Raw genomic sequence first — 19,782 nt, 5'->3', positions numbered from 1 at the left:
TTATGCCTAATGATTGAAGAGCAAAGCTTTTCATTAAGATTGACACTTTTCTCCTATCTAAATTCCATTTTTAATAGACAATTTCTATTGTGGTTTTCTTGTTTTGGAACTCTCTTACCCTTTGTATGTACACCACAGAGGAGTCTTAAAAGATGCTCTCTGTGTGAAGTTTCTGTCCTTTGATCTCACTGGCATAAGAAGTCAGAGTTTGAATCAGTTTTCAGATATAGTTACTCTTTATTTTTCTTTCTGTTGCTGGTGCAAGGGGGCTTAGCATTTCATGTTAATAGGGAGAGATTATTCTAAATGGAAAAATTCTTGTAAACATTTTGATTCCAGTATTGATAGCAATAACAGTAGGGATTTCATTAAGTTGCTGGACATGAACATGTTCTTGAAAACACTGGCACATGGATAAGTTCAAACACACTTGTGTTCATGAGCGCACACACACCCACACACATACACTCACATACTAATGCTCATTTTTTTTCGTGACAGAGCTTCAAATCTTTTTTTTTCAAAGATTTACTTATTTTTATAAAAGAGCTGGGGTACAGGCCAAATGCGTGGGAGTGTGAGAGGATTCACCAGAGACAGAGTGGGGAACAAAACAGGCAGACTGACGAAATACACTGCTGAGGGTAGCAGCGGGCACAACAGGAAAGGTCTGCCACGCCATGTGGGATTCTTGCCAACTGGCCGGGATCAAACCCGTGCGGCAGAGGCTGTGGACAGCTTCACAGTGCGGTGCTCAACTGCCTGCGCCACCAGGGAGGCCCCAGAGCTTCAAATCTTTCAAAATCCTTTCTCTGAGGATTTTTTCCATTTTTTCCGTTGTATATAAAATCTTCCTTCATGTGTTTGAAATGTTTTTTTTCCAGAGTTGATACCTATTGGGTTTTGTTGTTTTGTTCTAAGTTGAGGTAAGATACATGTAAGATTTACCTTATGTCTATGTGTATTTTGTAAGTGCAGCCATCACCATCATCCATGTCCAGAACTCTTTTCATCTTGATACATATGGTTTTTATTTTTTTTGCACATGAGCCAATTCTTTAGGATGTGCAGCTGAAGCCAGGAAGGAGAGCAGAAGGTATGCAAAGGAAAAGAATATCTGGTTTTAATTATCTTTAATGGAGACAGTGCTGCTACCAACTTTCACTACCTTAGATACTTTTCCTCCTGCATGGAAAGCAAAACACAGTAACAGCAGTAGCGCATAATGACCCCCACCAATAAAAAGCCTAAAATTCCTACTTCATAATAAAATATCAGAAGAACAAATGAACAATAAAAAATATCAAAAGAACAAATTTTTCTAATAAGAAAAATTGATTTAGCCCAATGCACATACCCTTTATGCAAAATTCACGTTGTTTCATGGCTCATTCATTAGGAATCTGAGACTCAGATATGGGCTTGCCTCCTCTCATGCTCTGAAAGCCCTAGAAGTCTAGTTCTAAAGGATCCAGCTAGTGACAGTTATTCCATCTTGTTTTTTACGTGCTTTCATACCAATGAAGCGGCACTGCTGTCCCAAGACAGGCAAAATACTAGATTATGTATTGCCAGATCGATTCTGGGAAGGCAGTTTGTCACCTGCCCTTTTATAACTCATGGGCTTTAAAACTATAGTCTCACACGTCATGGGACTGGCCTGGTGCAGAGCAGGGCAAGCAAACTTTTTCTGAAAAGGCCCAGACATGAAATGTTTTGGCATGTGGGTTAGACATGGTCTGTCACCACTACTCAACTCTACTGCTGCACGGGGAGAGAACCACAGAGGAGTCATGAGCAAATAGGTGGATCTCCAATTCAACTTTCTTTATGGAAACAATTTAAAATTTGTAGAATGTTCGAGAGTCAGGAAATATTTCTCTCTTGATTTTTTTTCATGAAAATGTAAAAATCATTCTTAGCTTATGGGCTGAAATAAGTGTAGACTAGAATTGGTGTACACTGTAGCTTCCAGGCCACTGATGTAGAGGAAAAACAGGATTCAGAGGCTCATTGACAAGAGCCGAATAACAGAGCTTGGTTCAGATTCTCCCTCTGCCAAGTACTAACCATATAACCTTGACCAAGTCATTAACCTCTCCAAGTTTCAGTTTCTCTATAGGAGAGGTATAAATGCCACCTCATGAAGACCAGAGAAAGTGACAACACATGGGGCACAAAATGGTCACCCCTTAAACTGAGGAGGCTAAATTTTTCTGTATGGGAGCTTGAGAACACATTTAAATTGATGGTAGTCAAACTCCTTGCAATAGTTCTTATTGTATTAAAATGAAATTAATTAGAATGTTTTATCCCTATTTACTCCATCAATGTAACAATGTAACACTTCACTCCTACTGAAGGAGAGAGACTGCACAAAAACAAACAAACAAACAAACAAACAAAAACTGCAAGTGTCCTAAATTATAGGCTCACTAAAGAAGAAAAATCTCCTTATGTTTTTATCAGACACACAATGAGGTCTTGAGTGATGGCAAGCTCTGTCCTGTGGTGAATTTAGCAAGGCGAAACAACTTCTATAGGATTCTTTGTTTTCCCAGGGGAGGTAAATACTTCCTCTAGGGACCCAGGCCCTGAAATTTCAGGGCACACCCCAAGACAAAGCTGTCTCTCCAGGGTTTCTTGAATGTCATTATGAGCTAGACCCATTCAACTTCTCTCAGAGAAGCAAAACTCTGTGCCTACAAGGTAACTGAGAACTCTGCTTCACCAGCTAGTGCCTTTCCTCTCCCCACCCCCACGAAAGGCCTAGTGACAGAAGCGAACAGATTCTTCACCCTGCTCTCCCACATCCAGTCTTCAAAGAGCTGAGCATCCCAACAGTTGGGCACTGACCTTTGCAATCTTTTACAGCCCCCAAAAGGAGGGAGCCGCGTTCGGTCACCCTCTGCTCATTCTCCCAAAAAAGGGACATAAAAAGCTTCTGCCAGAAGCCAGTCCAGCTGTGCTGACAAATGCAGGATGTGGGAGGGAGGGAGCCAGACCCTTATAACTGAGTGGGCCTCCAGCCAAGCTGTGGAGGAGGCGGAGGCGTGGCTGGGCAGGCAGAGATGGGAGGGGAATAGATGACAGCCAGCCAGAAGGGTCACAACTGTACCACCTTTTGGGGTTGTAGGGGACATCACTTTGAAGAGAAATCAAGTAGGATCCATGCGCTGCAGTGTCCAGGGGCTAACAGTGCGGCAGTGATGGGGTTGGGGGGCTTGGTGCATACAGCTGCAGAGCAAGTCGGGGTGTTGAAAAGCAGAGAGTGCCTTCAGGGCTCTGGTGAGATCTTGTGAAAAGCAGTGATGAAGAAACCTTTGGATTCACAATCTTGTTTTGTGATGCATGGCGAGGCAGCCCACCAGGTATCAGGGACCCATCTTTTGTGATTAAATGGGTGAACTTCAAAACTGCAGTTTTCTTTATAAGAACCAATGTAGCTCAGCAGGCTGCGTATGTTTATATAAAGTGACTTATTTTCAACATTTACAGGGTTTGGGAAAAAGAAGAGCAGTTTGATTCTTGTATCTGTAGAGATAAATATTCTCTGTGGGTGGCAGGTCTGTGTATTTATCTGTCCATACACATGTGTACATGTACTTGGGGGTGTGTATTTATGCACACACATTCACACACGCACACTCCTCTTGGGGGAACGCCCTCGTGTCAGTAATGTAGGCTGCTGTTTAGGAACAGAATTAATCAAATAAATATTGTTCTTTCCTGTTTAGGGAGGTCTGGCCTGCCACGTTTCTATTTTTATTTCTCTTGGCTCATTTGCCACCCACATTCCTAAAAGAAAGCAGAAAGAACATTTTTAATTCCTCTGCGCTGGTTGGATCCCATGTATATTTGGAGTTAGGAGAATTTTTTTAATTAACGTTGTAGTCTGGCTGCCCGGCCAGCCTCACAAGAATTCAGACTTTGGGGTGCTAGCAAGGAAAGGCAACAGCCGAGGTGTGGGCCTTCATGAATGGTTGCACCAGACAAGTCCCTGTTCCTGTGGCCAGTGCTGGCTTTGTATGGCAGCTGACTCAAAAAGACTCAACCAAGTAAGGAAAAAAAAATGCAGTACAATTAATGAAAGTCCAATTGTTAATTAAAGAAATGTGGAAGTTGTCAGCATTTTAACTGTACAATCACTGTTGCATTTTTTTAAAGATTTATTTATTTATGCACACAAGAACTGGGGCACAGGCTAGAGGCGTGGGGGTTGAGAGGATTCACCAGAGACAGAGTGGGGAACAGAACAGGCAGACTGACTGAGATACACTGCTGAGGGGAGTAGCTGGCGAGTCAGGAGAGGTCTGCTGTGCCATGTGTAGCTCCCTGGCTGGGGATCTTACTCGTGCAGCAGTGGCTGCGGACAGCTTCATAGGTTGTGTCCTAAACCCTTGTGCCACCAGGGAGGCCTCACTGTTGCATTTTTAAATATAAAGACTGAATATAGTTCTCAAAAAGGTTCATTCCTTGCTAAACTCATAATTTTTACATGTTCCAAAATGTACAGAATTATGCTTATAATCTTCCATTACTCATTATGCATAACTAATAAATACAACAAATAAAGAATGAAATTGTTCTTAAAAAAAAAAAGACTCAACTAAAAGCACATGCAGATATGAATGAATATATATTTGGAATGATGCCTTGGCATATGGTGGACTAGTTTTCAAGTTTCATTCTTGGGTACCCTGATTATTAGCAATGTGACTTTGACCAGGAACTTAATCTTTTGGTCCCCTTGTCTGTGAAGGAAGCAGACTGCTGCTAGGACTCAATGAAATAATGAATGTAAAGCACTGATCATGGTGCTTGGCACATAGGAAAAAGTTTAGGAGGTGATACTGCTCTGTTAGGAACATGGTGCACTTGTTAATTAAGGTTCTTTACCACTGCTCTGTCTTGCTCACTCCATCTTTTGTGACCTGACACTACTTCATTCATTCATTAATCACTATGCATTAAGCTATTTATATGTATAAAGGCTTGTACCAAAAATAATTTAAGATCCAGTCTCCCACTGGTACCCCTTGTCATAGTGCCCATTAAACACATTATATTAAAAAAAATAGTGAGAAGAAATCCAGCCCCATGCTGGATCCTTGCTCTGTATGCCCTGATCAGTTTGTCCTTCTGAAATGTAGCCTCCTGCCTAGAAGTCCCTCCCTCAGAACCCCTGGGAAGAGCTGAGTCTGCTGGGCTTCCAAGGCCCTGAAGGCCAGAAGGAAATACTCTGAGCCCAGAGGGAGGGTGAGACACAGATTCTCCAGGGCAGATCTTTGTGGACCCCCTCAGCATCACAGGAAGCAGCTAGAAATGGTGCAGTTCACCAAGGAGACTACTGCTGGGGAAGTGCTGAGTGACCCTGATGAAGAAAGAGTCAACCTCCTTTGGCCCTTCACTGTGGGCAGATGCCAGGACTCCATAGAAAATTGTGCCCTGCAGGCCCCATGCCTGGAATTACCTCCCTAAGGAAGGCACTGGGGCAGGAGGCCCTTCCCTTGGAATTGCCAATTCTTTTGAAAAAAGGCCAATGTTACTGCCTCTGATACACACAACTATTTGGATTCTAGAAAGCCAGAGGAGAAACACACTGGGATGAGGGGAGAGCAGACTCCCTCAGGACAGCTGTGGTCCTGAGATGCAGAGCCTCCTGTGGCCTGAGGCCAGGCGGGAGCTGCCCTGTGCTGCTGTTTCCACTTTCAACAGTTTCAGCCTTTCCCCAGTGAATGGCCTGGGGAGCAGATGGGGTGTTTGTACTTGCTTGTTTATTTTTCTTTTCCTTTTTTCTCTGCTTTCTTGTTCTGGGGATTTCCCTATAGCCCTACACACCCCACTTCAAAGCAGAACTGCACCCCTGCCTGAGGGAGAGCTAGCTGCCAAGGCCACATTTTCAGCAACCAGCTCTGGCTCCTAAAGGGATTCTCTCTCTTTCCTCAGCTCCCCAGCCCTGCTCACTTCCTCTAAATTGTCTCCCATCTAGGCGCTGGTAACCCTCACAAACAAGTAAGCAGGACATGAAAGGCTGGACAGGAGTGTTCTGGGCAGGGCATGGGAGTGGGGATCTGCATGTAAAAGAACAAGTGCACAAAGATACAGAGACAAGGTGTGTGCACGTCAGGAGAGCTGCTGAGGCAGGTTTGTGAAGTTGCTGGGACCTTATTTTGTGGGATGCGGTGGTAAATAGAAAGCAGGGCTACACCAATGCGGACATTTAGCAGCACCTTTTCCAGTAGAAGTTAGAGAGGGAGCTTCTAGATTTTCAACGCTGGACTCACAAAGCAGTGTGGCATCGTCGGGAATTCTGAGTACTTCAAACTGGATGATTTGGAGGCAACAACTAATTTTAATACTTATTACCAAAGGCCTTAGCACAACTTGAGTTCCTCTTCTGATTCTATGGCCCCTAAAACGACACATGTCCATTCCTGGAGTTCTTTTGAAACCTATGTCCAGGCTTCTCATACCATCATGATGCTAGAAGAAACCTCATTGAGCCCTTGTCCCTGTCTACAGTCAGAAGCTATTTCAACTTGACCCACACGATTTAGCTGAAATTCTGGCGTCCTCTACGCACACCAACTTGCCTTTCTTTTGGTTCTCTCCTTTCTTGCTCCTCCAGGAAAATTGCTACTTCCAAAGGGACTGTCCTTTGCCAGCAGATAAGGAAAGAGCAAATATCTGCCCAGCCTCCAATGTAGAGACTTTGCCTGGGGCAAGTGGGTGTTGGCAGGAGCTGAGTGTCTTTGAAGGGCTAGTGGTTTAGGGGGTGGTTGGTGTGAAATCTTGAAACACATATAACCAGAAAAGCTATTTAGAATGGAGGAGGAAATAGGGTGGGGGGGGACTCATGAAAGAAATGTAATTTCCAAGCTGGTTAACATTTTCAGTCCACACACTTCTAAGAAAGGAGGGGAAAAAATAGCCAGTAACAGAAGAAACAAATTGGTAATATGGATACCTCTTGGAGGTTTATAAGTCTGTCAGAAATGGAATTTGTGTGATGAAAGGCACTACAGAAAGTCATCTTTCTCACCTGGCTACCACCCAGAGGGCCTAATACTGCTGCCTGCAAGGAAAGTCTCCCATACCTGGATACCCACCCACCACCCCACCCCTGCCCAGCCCAAGATGTCCCTGTATGTCACGTGGCAGTTCAAACCCACTTTGCCAATCCATCTTCATCTGAGAGGGCAGTGGAGGGTCAGTGCTTGGTGCAGTTCAAATTGGGGGCCACAAATTGGGGGCCTGAGGCCATGCTGCTGGTGGGTGTACCTGGAAGCACTAATTCAAAGGGCACCTCCTTGTGGACCTGCTGTATTTCTTACATGTCCTTTCAGCAAAAATCACCTTAAGATCTGCCTTTAAAATACGGTGCAGCTTGGTTGTTGGAGGAGGTTGGGTAGAGAAGTCACCAGCTTTCTATGTCGTTGTCATTAGGTCAAGCATGCTCATGTGTGTGCACGTGTGCGCACACCTGAGCACATGTTACAGAGAGACAATTGACTTCCCTCTTAGGGCCAAATCTTCCATTATCTTGTATGCTTCAAACTCCATTATATCCAGCCATTGGATTTTTCCTCGTGGTTTCGGGAGAGAGGGGCCAGTTACATAAAGGTCTTTTTCACCACGTTTTCAGCACAAAGGGTCCTGCTCCGCACCCCTCTGCTAAGCCTTCTGCACCACCTTCCTTCTCTGTGTTGCGCTCTTCTTCAATCATTCTTTATTTCCAATATTTCTTCTTTTTTTTCTCCTTCTGGTTTCTTAAATTAGTGGAAGGTTTGGTAAATTTTAAAAAACAGGTTTTAAAATTCTGTCCTAGCATTTCTATTCCTAATATATGTTAAAATAATAGAAAAGCTAAAAGCCTAACTCTTTTATTCCTTCCCCAGCAAAGTAATGGAAACAGTGTGCTTCTTGTTTTTGTTTTTGAGACAACAAAATCTGGGTTCAAATCCTTATTCTTTCACTTGCTGGCCATGTGAATTTGGCAAGTTAGATCAATGTTCTTCATCTGCAAATTTAAAAAAGCAAAGCCTGCTTCACAAAGTCTTGAGACAGAAGTACGCCAACAGAACTTGCCTCTCTACAGTAGATATTCAATGCACATGTCCCTTCATCTCTCAGTTTTCTTGGGTCCATAAACTTGATGATTGTGCTTCATTGGATTTAGTCTAGTTAACAAATAATTCAGGTCTTATCCACAGAAACAGGTGAACAGTTATCTCCTCAGCAGTGTTTTCACTCAGTTTGCCTGTTCTGCTCCCCACTCTGTCTCTGGTGAATCCTCTCACCCTTACACCCCCGTTCTTCTACACAATCACACACACAAAAAGTGATGTGACGTGAATGTGAGCAAAGAGATGGGTGAGCCCAAGAGCTGAAAACTAAACATTGGATTTTGAAGATTGTCAAAATTTGCCAGGCATAGAAGAGCAGAAAGCTCTTCCCAGAGAGAAGAAACAGTTTATGAGAAGCTATTAGAAATCTTGCTAGGCCACGGCCTGCTGGAGACCAGGAAGGAGTCAGGTTTACCTGGCAAGTGTGGTGAGTGGGTGGGGATTCAACAAGAGGGGAGCAGTTTTGTTTGCCAGGCTGTGAGCTACAGAATTTGTTCTGTTGACTGTGGGGAGCCAGGGACTTGAGAGAACCAATTACCCCGTACATTGGAGCAAATGATAGTAAGAGAACACAAGCAAACCCCAGCCTTATTCTTAAAAAATGGATTTCTAAAATCCAAATGTTCCAAAAAAGCTTCATATACAAGGCAAATAATAGTCTTTACGAACTTTTCTCAGCATATTCTCATCACCTCTGCACAAGCACATGTGGAGTTCTTCGGTGACCTGCCTGAACTCATATTGCATTCAGATGGCTGCAGCAAAGGCCAATTAATCCTTAAAGAACTACATGGGTACAGGTTGTTTGGGCCACTCTCTTTGAAACAAGGAATGTGTTTGGCTCTGCTACAGGACGGCGGGAGCACTCTGATAAGGCGGAAAGCCATAGAATCCAGTAGTGGCCTGTTTTTTTGATTTGTGCTTTTTTTCTTAGAACAGTTGGTTTTGACAGCTCGTTGGCGCCACCTAGTGGTGGAGTGATAGAATACAGTTTAACGGTCTGCAGACTTTTCAAGGATCATAAATTTTCTCAAGTTTCTGATCTAGTTCAACCATTCTGTCCCTATGTGAATACTAAAAGCAGCCCAGTCAGCAGTTTTTCTCTGCATTTTGAGGCTGCAGAATATGGTGAGGAAAACACTAGTCCTGGTTTTTCATAGACTAACTCCATGGCTTTGGAAAAGACCCGTGTCTTCTCTCAAACTGTTCTCCAGAAACAGGTGTTTGTTTTAACGCTTTCATATTGTAAGTGTCCATAGTCTTTTAGTGACATGATTGTTTTAGTATTTATCCATATCACTTGTAATTAAAATTGGCATAAGTCTGGGTAAAGAGGATAATGTCTCTTGGCATTTTGAAAATTCCTGAATGACTACAACCATCTATAGTTATGTCAATTAATATATAATATATAAAATACCCATCAATGAATGACTGGATAAAGAAGTAATGGTGTATACTCAATCTAATACTTCTCAGCTGTTTAAAGAAAGGATGAAACCTTGCTTTTAGCAATAGGATTGAACTTGAGGTAATTATTCTAAGTAGAAACAAGTCAGAAAGTGAAAGAAAATTGCTGGATGGTTTCTAGTGCTTATTTGTGGAATACACAAGTATCCAAAGCAAATGAACTAACAAATCACAACAAAAATAACTCAGACGCTGGAAAGTATGGCGGTAACTTGAAGGGGGGTGGGGGAGAAGGTGGGATGAAAGAGCAGATGGGGTCAATCTGATCATGAGAATGGTGGTAGAATTTGGGTGGTGGGTATGGTAAGGCTAACATACATGCTGAGGAATGAAGCTGTACTCCTGAAATTTATACAGTATGGTGATCCAATGGTAGATCAATTTAATTTTATTTTTAAAAAGGAATGACTGCAACCATGCACAGTTACTATGTAAAATTAACTAATATAGATGTCAGTGTTATCTGCAAGTAAAGTCATGAAAATCTCTCAGAGGCTTTAAACCCCATTTGCATGGAGCAGTGGAAAATGCAGGTCTCTGCACTCAAACAGACCTGTGTGTAAATTCTACCCCTGTCACTTTCCATGTGACTTTGATAAGTTATTCCCTGTCTCATAAGTCCAATAAACTCATGAGTTCCACATGACAGATACTCTTAAATGACAGATATCTGCTTCATTGAAAGGAACAAGAGAAACAAAAATTCAAGAGGGACTTGTATTAGATATGGAGAGACTCCTAATGATTTGTATTGCTCTGTCAGAATGTATCCCATTGATAAGTGACACATGACTGTAAGTGGTCATTTATTTCTTCAACATGTCTATGTATAGTGGCCTATATTTAATATTACTCTAGAGGGCAAAGGTCCCTAGACTCTGCCATGTATGTTCCGTTCTGTCTTCAACCAACACAGTTTGGTTTCCTAAAAGATTCTCTGTGCACCTGGGCACTCCCTTCTCACACTTCTTTTACTCACACGCATCCTGTAGGCCAGGGAGACCCAGGGTCAGTGTGTGAGAGATGTAGCAGCTGGAATCAAGCAGTTCATTCATCTAATTCAAACGACATTAAATTTATCCTCCCAGATGCTGCATGGCGAGGGTTCGTTACCAGCTTGCTATCCCAGACATTCTTAGAGATGAAAGAGGAGCTGCTTTCCTGACCAGGCACAGTGCCAGAGGTGGGGGAATCCGAGATGAAAGCAGACATAGTGACTGAGCAAGTATTATTTTTTTCCTGACACTCAGTAGCTCACCATCTAGCAGGACCGACAGACATGCCCATAGGCCATGCACACAGCCAGATGTGCAAACCAGCTCATTGCCTACCAGACTCCAGGTGCGCACAGGTAGAGGGTGTGTGAAAGTTATCTTGCTTGAGTTGGGATAATGAATGGCAATTAGCCAAGTAGAGGGTGGAGTGTGCTAGGAGCCGACCACAGGCAAGGGCCTCAGCCTGTGCAGCCTAGAAGATGAGAAAGGATGGCACAGCTGGGCAAAAGCAAGACAGCTAATGTAGGTGCACAAAAGGCCAGGTGGCTGCCTGTCAGACACAGTGGGACATTATTCATTTCCATTAAGAAATGTCCTCCCCTGGGTTTAGGCCAATATGTTTGAAAAACTATAAAAAGCTCCTATTGAAAAAAAATTTAGCATTTTATCTCTCTATCAATATTTCTGTGTTATTGATTGCAAGGTTTATCATGCCTGCTCCAGTGGGATAAGCAGAGATTGTAATAGGTAGGATGGCCAATCCTTGCTTTACCTGAGGCAAAAATGATGACAAATTTAGTTGCAACACATTCCTGGAACATGGTACCCAGAAATAAGCAGACCCCAAACACTGATAAGGTTGTCATGAGGAACTACATTCCGATCTCAAATTTGTTTCTGCTAAGAAGGGTGGATTTGAATTCTGTAGGCACCCAGCTTTCATTTTCACTTGCACCTTCTTTTACTGAGGTGTTCTGAAAGATGCCAGGAGATACTGACCCAGCAAAAATTACATTGCTAAAATATCATGAACCGTCTGTGCTCTGCTTATGATTTCAATGCAAATAACACGATCAGTGTTTTCTTTAGAGTATACATTAGTAGGAAAATATCAAATAACCATTTTTTAAAAGTCCTCCCACGCCCATTTCTTGATTTATCCCCACTTATGCTATCCTTCATTTTCTCATCTTTGATTAAAACTTAGAAAGAAACTGTTCTTCATGTAATCCATACAGACATTGATTTACAATGATGCATACCTTAAACACGTATGATGTTATAATGCAGTGTCACTTCAATAAAAGAATTTTAATAAATATAAAAAATTTAATTAGTGAAAGATAAGGAGTGATGGGGACTGGGGCAAACTGGAGGGCATAGTATCCATTTTAACAAGCCTGCCATTTTTTTTAACTCCAGCTGCCAGTGGCTCCATTTCTTGCAAATATAAAAAGAAAAGGCAAGCAACTTGGACTTTCTGGGCACGTTATCCAAGTTTTTTAAACATTGCTTTGGTTAACAAAAACAAAATGCAAGGGGCCTCCCAGGTGGCGCAGCAGTTGAGCGCTGGGTTGTGAAGCTGCCCGCGGCCTCTGCAGCACTGGTTCCATCTCTGGCTGCTCCCCGGCCACCGGAGGAGGGTCCCACATGGCGCGCAGACCTCTCCTGCCGCCCGCTGCTCCCCTCAGCAGTGTACTTCCGTCCTTCTGCCTGCTCTGCTCCCTGCTCTGTCTCTGGTGAATTCTCTCACCCTCCCGTGCTTCTGACTGTACCCAGTGTTTGTATAAACAAAAAGCAAACTAATAAATAAATAAATAAATAAATAAATAAATAAATAAATAAAACATGCCTCTATTAAAAAAAAAAAAAAACTATTAAAAAAAATGCAGGGTCCTCCCTGGTGGCCTAGGCCTTAACTCTTAGTGCCATCACCCACCCTGAAGGCCTGAGTTTGATCCCTGCCAGGGAGCTAACCCCCATATGGCATAACAGACCTCTCCTGTCTCTCCTGCTGCTCCCCTCAGCAGTGTATTTCAGTAAATAATCTGCCTGTTCTGCTCCCCACTCTGTCTCTAGTGAATCCTCTCTCTCTCACACACACCCCCGCATTTCTGGCCTACACCCCAGTTCTTCTATGCAAAAATAAATAATAAAATATTTAAAAAAAAATCTTGCAGACCAAATGGAGTCCGTGGGCTTACTAAATTTTACCCTTAGGCCATGCTTGTACCCCCTTGGTTAAAGGCTGCCAAGATCCCCCAGGGTACTTTCAGGATCTATCAAGGTGTTGTCCCTTAGCTTATAGCTTCTCCTAACTATTCTTCTCCCTCTTGCTTTCCAGAAAGAGATGACCAGCAGGATGTGTCACTAACATCCCATCTTACTCTTTGGAAGAAAGAGGAAGGCCGATTCCTCCTGGAATCCCCAGCTGAGCTCAGCAGGAGGGAACCTTCCTTGTGAAATGGCGCCCCTCCTTCCAGAAGCAGGTGGATACAAGCAGTGACTCTTGAGAGACCTTCCCCACTCACTTCATGTGCTCTTCCCCTCTGAGTGCTGCTAGCCGCGACTTGTGGCCTGGCTGACTCCGGCGTGAAAGAAGAACGCCCCTGAACCCCCTCCCGGCTCAGGGGCAGCCTCGGCACTTAGTGTGGGGGTGCAGTTCTGCCTGAGACCCGCCGCCCAAGCTTTACTGGAATTTGGTTTCGAGACTGAGATGCTTACCTGGCTTGTCAGCTGGCCCGCTTTTCCCAATCTGTTCTCCAAGCACCGAGTGAATTTTGGAACTCTGGGTGCGCACCATGTTCTTCTATAACAAGCTTCCTTTCAGGTGCCTGAAAGCTCCTGCCCAGCTCTAAGGTCTAACCCGGTGAAGGGCTGTGGAGCCTGAGACACCTGAGTCCGCTACCTGCAGCATTAACACTATTTCCCTAAAAGGCGGTTTTATCAGGGACCACTCCATGGGGTGGCTTGTCGACACCCCAAACAGGGTCTATATACTTTAACTCCAGGGAAGAGACTGGTTGCCGGTTGAGGGTTACCAGTTCACCCTGCACAGAATGTGTTGGGGTTTTTTTTTTTATAACCACCCTCATTCCTGTCTCTTCCATCCAAGATATTGTTGTCCTATTTTCCAGAAGACAGATGACCAAGAATGATCAGCAGAAACCCTGAGCCAGATTAGTGCAGTGTTTGTTCTTTGATAAACAGAAAGGAGTGTAGCTGTCTGCAAAACACTCAACTTTCCTTGGAAAAGCAACAGTACAGTTGGCTGCTTGGTGTCTGGAGCTCAGACACCCAGCCCACTGACTTGTCGCTTTCCCAGCTGGCCCTCCAGCTTCCGAATCCTGTCGATGATGTCTTCCCCTTTCTCCATACTCTCTCTTCTTCTGCCATATTAGATTATGGCACAAAACTAATTTCTGCCTCTGTGATTGTGCTGCAGTTGCCAAGGTATCCGTAGAGCCAGAGCTAACTTCCTCCTTCCATCCTTCCCGATGTTTCTATACCAGTAGACAGAAAAATGCATTCTGTGCTGCCTTTTGAAACCTAAGTGAGCTTTAGTTGATGAAATGTTGCCTTCTCTGATTCGTCCACAAAACGGGTGGTCCTGAGAACCCATGGCTAGGGGGTGAGGATACTTCCAGCAATCGCTCAAATTTGATAAAATTGGTGGAGGGAAGTAGCTAAGAATGTATTAGTGCATTTTAATGGAATAGCAATTAAAGAATAACTCGTGACTCTGATTTTGTCTTATTATACGTAATGTGTTAAGGCCATTTGTGGCTGCCAAAGAGCCTAGAAGCATGAAATCTTTCTTCTTCCAATCTGAGAAAGGCTGACCTCTGGGCCCTGTGATTCCAGCAGTCACCTAACCCAGTGGTTGGCCCTTGCTTCCTGTCTGATAAACGTAGTCTCATGGAATCCGAATGCTGCTACCTCTCCTTATTGTTGTGCTCTGGTCAACAACACACAAACTATTTTTGTTCCTTCTTTTTTCCAAGCATCTTCGAGAGGATGAACTAGGCAGAGATTTTTCTCATTATCCCTTTTGGCTGAGGGAATATCTAACTGTTCTAAGGACCCAAAGAACAGAGAAATAAGAATCCCTGTTCCAGACGTGTGCACCGTGCAGTAAGTCCATGTGGGAATGTTGAATGTGGGACAGAGAAGTTACGCTTGGGGCCCATTGTCCTAGAGGAGCTCCGCAGCTCTGCACGGTGGAAATGTTTTTGCACTAAAGAGTTGACTATGCTCCTGCATTTCAGTACTGCCTAGTCAAGTAGGATGCTAGACTCTGAAGGCATTTGTTATTAATTCTTTTTATGGTTATTTTCTATTAGCTGATTGTGCATAAGAAATTTCCACTGGGGAGTAGGAGGGAGGAGGGAAAAAAAAAGAAATTTCCACACAATTCAAAAATCCAAATATTTTGTAGACTTCTTGGAACACATTCTTCTTGGTTATTTTGCTAATTGCACTAATCAACTCTGCTAGGACAGGGTCTGGCAAGCCACTCTTTTTAAATTACAGAATGTTCCTATTCCCACAGAACTTTGTTTGGCAAATTCTGAAGAAAATCATCACAGGCGATTTTGATCTATTTGATCCCAATACATAGAAAGTATGTCTCTTTGCCAATGGGGAATCTGAGCTCCTGGCACCCCCGCAGGCATCTCTGATTCTCAGAGTAATACCTGCTTCTTTCTCCTAACCTGGCTGGTTTACCTCCTTCATTGTTTTTACTATTTTTCTTTATTTTGAGAAAATTTAAAGGAGCAATCACAAAAACAAAAGATTACAATGAATACCCACATCCCCTTCACTTAGGCACATCAATGTTAACATACTTTTATTAACAACTTGTTAACATTTTCCGTATTTTTCTCTCTTATAAATACACATTCTTATGGCCGAACCATTTCAAAGTATCTTTCAGACATTGTAAAACTTTAAAATATTTTGTCAATGTTCCCCAAAATGTTTATATTTCTTTATTAATCCAGGATTCGGTCAAGAATCACACATTGTATTGAGTTGTCTTTCTCTGTAGTTAATGGCTTAGAGTTCTCTCTCTCTCTCTCTCTCTCTCTCTCTCTCTCTCTCTCTCTCTCTCTCTCTCTCTCTTTTCTCGTGTGTGTGTGTGTGTGTGTGTGTGTGTGTGTGTATTTTATAGTACTAACATTATCAGAGAGCTCATGCTGGTTAGTGTGTTGAATGTACCCCAACCTGGAATTCTTTCCTCATTATTAGATTTAGGTTGAAACTTTTTCTAGCAAGAATACTATATAAGTCATGTTGTTTCTTTCCTCCTATACCATGCCAGGAAGCACATAAATTAGGTCCTCTTTTTTATGATATTATACCTAATCGAGGGTTCAAGTCTTGTCCACCTAATCCATTCTTTAAGTGTTCACAATCCTTATGAAGCTCTGATATCCAAGATACTTACAGTTTATAGTGTGAGGCTGTGTGCACTGTGGGGAACATTCCTTTCTTAATATTCTCAGAGAGGTCCAGGATTTCCAAAAGATTGCAGCCATTGTGGTGAGAAGATGAAACAGTGGTACAGGATTCACATGTTGACATATAACAGAAGGAAGGGAAACCAAGAAGCATATACAAGTAGTATATCTAGTGGGGATCCGTATGATCCCTGTGGCCTGAGCTGAATTATTGAGCCGCCATCCTCAGGCGACTCCCATGCACACCACGGCTTACTTTAGAGAGTGTATCCATGGTGAAGCACATTGCCCAAGGGTTAAAAGTTGGTTGGTGAGTAGTACATTGTGTCTCTGGCCCTTCAAAGGACCACAGAACATAACCGTATATGAATTTGTTTAAAATTTTATTGAGCTGGGGGATGGTTAGTAGTAAAATATCTGAAAAGCTCCTTTGGGGGATAATTACCCCAATCAGAAAGATTATCAAGAGTCAGTTTCTGCATCTTAGGTTGTTAATATTCTCTTCCTGGAGTGTTTCTCATTCTGATGAATAGAAGCAACTCTGAGAGACTGCTTAATCCATTTCTTCTATCCTCCCAAGCCTTATGAGTAATATTCTAGGTGAAAGACCTATGTTTCTCTCAAGGATCTTCAAGCATAGAAATTCTACAGGATCCTTTAGTAGAATTCACTGAACACTTTACAACATCTGAAATCCTTCTATTTAACTTGAGCCAAACTATTATCTTTGAGTTTCAGCATGCCTTTTCTAGTATCCCACATTAAGAAAATCACAAAGATGGGTCTCCCTGGTGGCGCAAGGGGTTAAGACACAGCCTGTGAAGCTATCCGGACCCTCTACAGCGTGAGTTAGATCCCCAGCCAGCCAGGGAGCTACCCACATGGCGCGGCAGACCTCTCCTGTCTTGCCTGCTGCTCCCCTCAGCAGTGTACCTTGGTCAATCTGCCTGCTCTGTTCCCCGCTCTGTTTCTGGTGAATCCTCTTACCCCCCCACACCTCTGGCCTGTACTCCAGCTCTTGTATGCATAAATAAATAAATACTAAAAAAAAAATCACAAAGACCATACAGGATAAGTAAAAACATAAGCAAAATGAGAGATTTATTTGCATATACATTAAATATTTGCATATACATTAAATCATTTGAAAACTGTCTTTCAGTCTTTTTTTCCTTTAGAGCTCTCCCATTGGCAGAATTCTCTTTGGAGTCTTGTCACCCTATAGCTCATGCTTCTGAAGGCTCATGTGAAACCTCCCCAAAGCCATCCCCACCCCTGTCTATGTGCATTCTGGATGTGACATAAATGAACATGAACAGAAATTATCACATGCTTTCTCCAGGCTGTACTTGGAGTCTTTGATAAGTTCTTTTTTCTTTTATTTATTTTTTTTTGCATAGAAGAACTGGGGTTTGGCCAGAAGTATTGGGGTGAGAGGATTCACCAGAGACAGAATGGAGAACAGAATAGGCAGATGTACTGAAATACACTGCTAAGGGGAGCTGCAGATGAGAAAGGAGAGGTCTGCTGCACCATGTGTGGGTTAGCTCTCTGGCTGGGGATCAAACTCAGGCCTCAGTAGTAATAGTACTGAGACTTAACCCCTAGGCCACCAGGGAGGCCCCGCTTGACTAAGTTCTGACTTGCTTTTTATATTTTATGCATTTTTAGTTTGTCTTTGCCCATACTATATCCTCACCTAGATTATATTCAGTCATTTTGATTTATCTTCCTAAGTTTCTTTTCCTCCTACCTTTAACATTCCTCATAAGATTATCTTGTTTTATTTTAATCACCTCTTTAATTGGCAAATCATTGAGGGACTAGGATAGAGTTCCTGTCATCTTTTTGTAGTGATTTATGCCAGGCCAACATTCTGATCATTGATGGAAGCAAATCACTTCCTATGATTTCTAACCTTGTTTATCACTTCCACACCTCAGGGGTATCACGCTGCGAGAAAAAGTAATATGGTAGGAAAATTGTGGCCATATTTTCACAAAATCTGTAGAAAGGCAGAGTCACTAATGGAAGTTGATCTGTCACTTGGGTAATTCTGTTATCCTTTGTGCTTTGATTATTTTGCTCCTTGATTAAATAGATGCTCCTTGATTAAATAGATGATTCTCTCCTAGAATTAGCCAAACAAAGTGTGTTTTAGAAATAATGTTGTTTTTTTTTTCCTATTCTAAAACATATCAACACAAAACTTTTTTTTTCACAGGCTGTGTCCCTCTAGGCAGTTATTCATGCTGGGTAAGAAGTTTTCAATGAGCAAATAAGGATTGCTATAACTTCCAGAGTAAAGAGTCCATTTCTAATTTGACAAGCTGTTTACTACTTTTAGAGTGTTCTAATTTGCAACTGTTTCAATATCTTTTCTAATTGCATCAGAAAAAATATTTACATATCTTTAGTTCCATTTGTGATTGAATAAAGGGTTTGACTATGAGCAGATTAACACAATTAGAAAAGGATATTTATGAAATCAGTTCTATGTGAGCTTAGGAATTCAAATGATACAAATAAAAGACATAATCACCATCTATTCTGTCTGTTTTCGTGTCCTGATTTTTTTTAACAAACATGTGCTTTATCCTGCAGTGGTTCTAAAATAGGTACATGAAAAAGGAGACTTAATTCTACAAAAACTAATTCAGAATTTTTTTGAGAACATACATACATCTATTTGATTTTAGTAGTCCTTTAATCCTATTACAGAATTCCCCAGGGGGTATCATGTGTATAACAGCTTTCCAGCAGATTCATGTTTTGCAGATTTTTTCCTTTTTTTTTAAGATTTTTTTTTTTTGAGATTTATTTATTAATTTATACAAGCACTGGGTACAGTCAGAAACATGGGAGAGTGAAAAAAAAAAAAAAAAAAGAAGCATGAGAGAGTGAGAAGATTCACCAGAGCCAGAGTGGGGAACAGAACAGGCAGAGTGACAAAATACACTGCTGAGGGGAGCAGCAGGCACGGCAGGAGTCTGTCGTGCCATGTGGGACCCTCGCCGGCGGCCGGGGATCGATCTGGCGCTGCAGAGGCTGCAGCAGCTTCACAACCCAGCGCTCAACTGCTGCACACCAGGGGAGGCCCTGCAGATTTTTTCTTATAGTAGGATTCAATATGAAGTAGGATAATCTGACATGTGATATAATAAACCTAGACTATTTTATTTATTGATGCATCTCAAGCACCTACAGAAGAGTGATGCATAGTAGCTGTTCATTTAACCTTTGATGAAGGAATGAATTCACATGGCAGGTAGTTGCCTAACTAAGGTTTGCTATCACAGAGAGATTCATTGAAAGCAATATCTAATTATGATAATATTAATTTGATGATACACCAAAAGCATACATGCAGGAGTGTATACTATAGACTATTACAGGCTATTTTTACATGAATAACCTCATTTTTTTAATGCCCCATAACCCTGTGACGTTGGTTACCTAAATAAATTGCTCAAAGTCATAAGAAAGAAAATAATAGTGTCAGGGTTTAATACTACACAGTATGCCCTGGCATTCACACTCTCAACTGTGAGAATCACCTTCACCCACTGGACACTGACTGCCTCTCAGAGCATTTCTCTCTCTGTGCACGTGGCTCCATGCAGTGTAGCAATTCCTCCTTCAGGGTCATTTGCTAACGTGGTTGTGTTAGAGCTTATGATCAGGCCATCTGAGATGGAAAAAGTATTTGTATTCACAAGATGT

At 42.3% G+C, this 19,782-nt stretch overlaps 1 protein-coding gene across 1 annotated transcript in view; it reads left to right on the top strand.

The window, feature by feature from the left end:
- Positions 1-18,598, top strand: part of MOB3B (MOB kinase activator 3B) — a 181,012-nt gene extending 162,414 nt beyond the window's left edge. Inside the window, exon 4 of the mRNA XM_037493676.2 lies at positions 12,939-18,598. Coding sequence (XP_037349573.1) covers positions 12,939-12,968 — 30 coding nt within the window. The 3' untranslated portion in view covers positions 12,969-18,598. The remainder of the gene's footprint in view (positions 1-12,938) is intronic.
- The last annotated feature ends 1,184 nt before the right edge of the window (positions 18,599-19,782 follow it).

Source organism: Talpa occidentalis, unplaced genomic scaffold (assembly GCF_014898055.3).
Source record: "Talpa occidentalis isolate TD23 unplaced genomic scaffold, MPIMG_talOcc4v2.1 talOcc4.7, whole genome shotgun sequence".
In the NCBI taxonomy this organism is placed as follows: Eukaryota; Metazoa; Chordata; class Mammalia; order Eulipotyphla; family Talpidae; genus Talpa; species Talpa occidentalis.
This window is presented reverse-complemented; position numbering and strand designations above follow the sequence as displayed.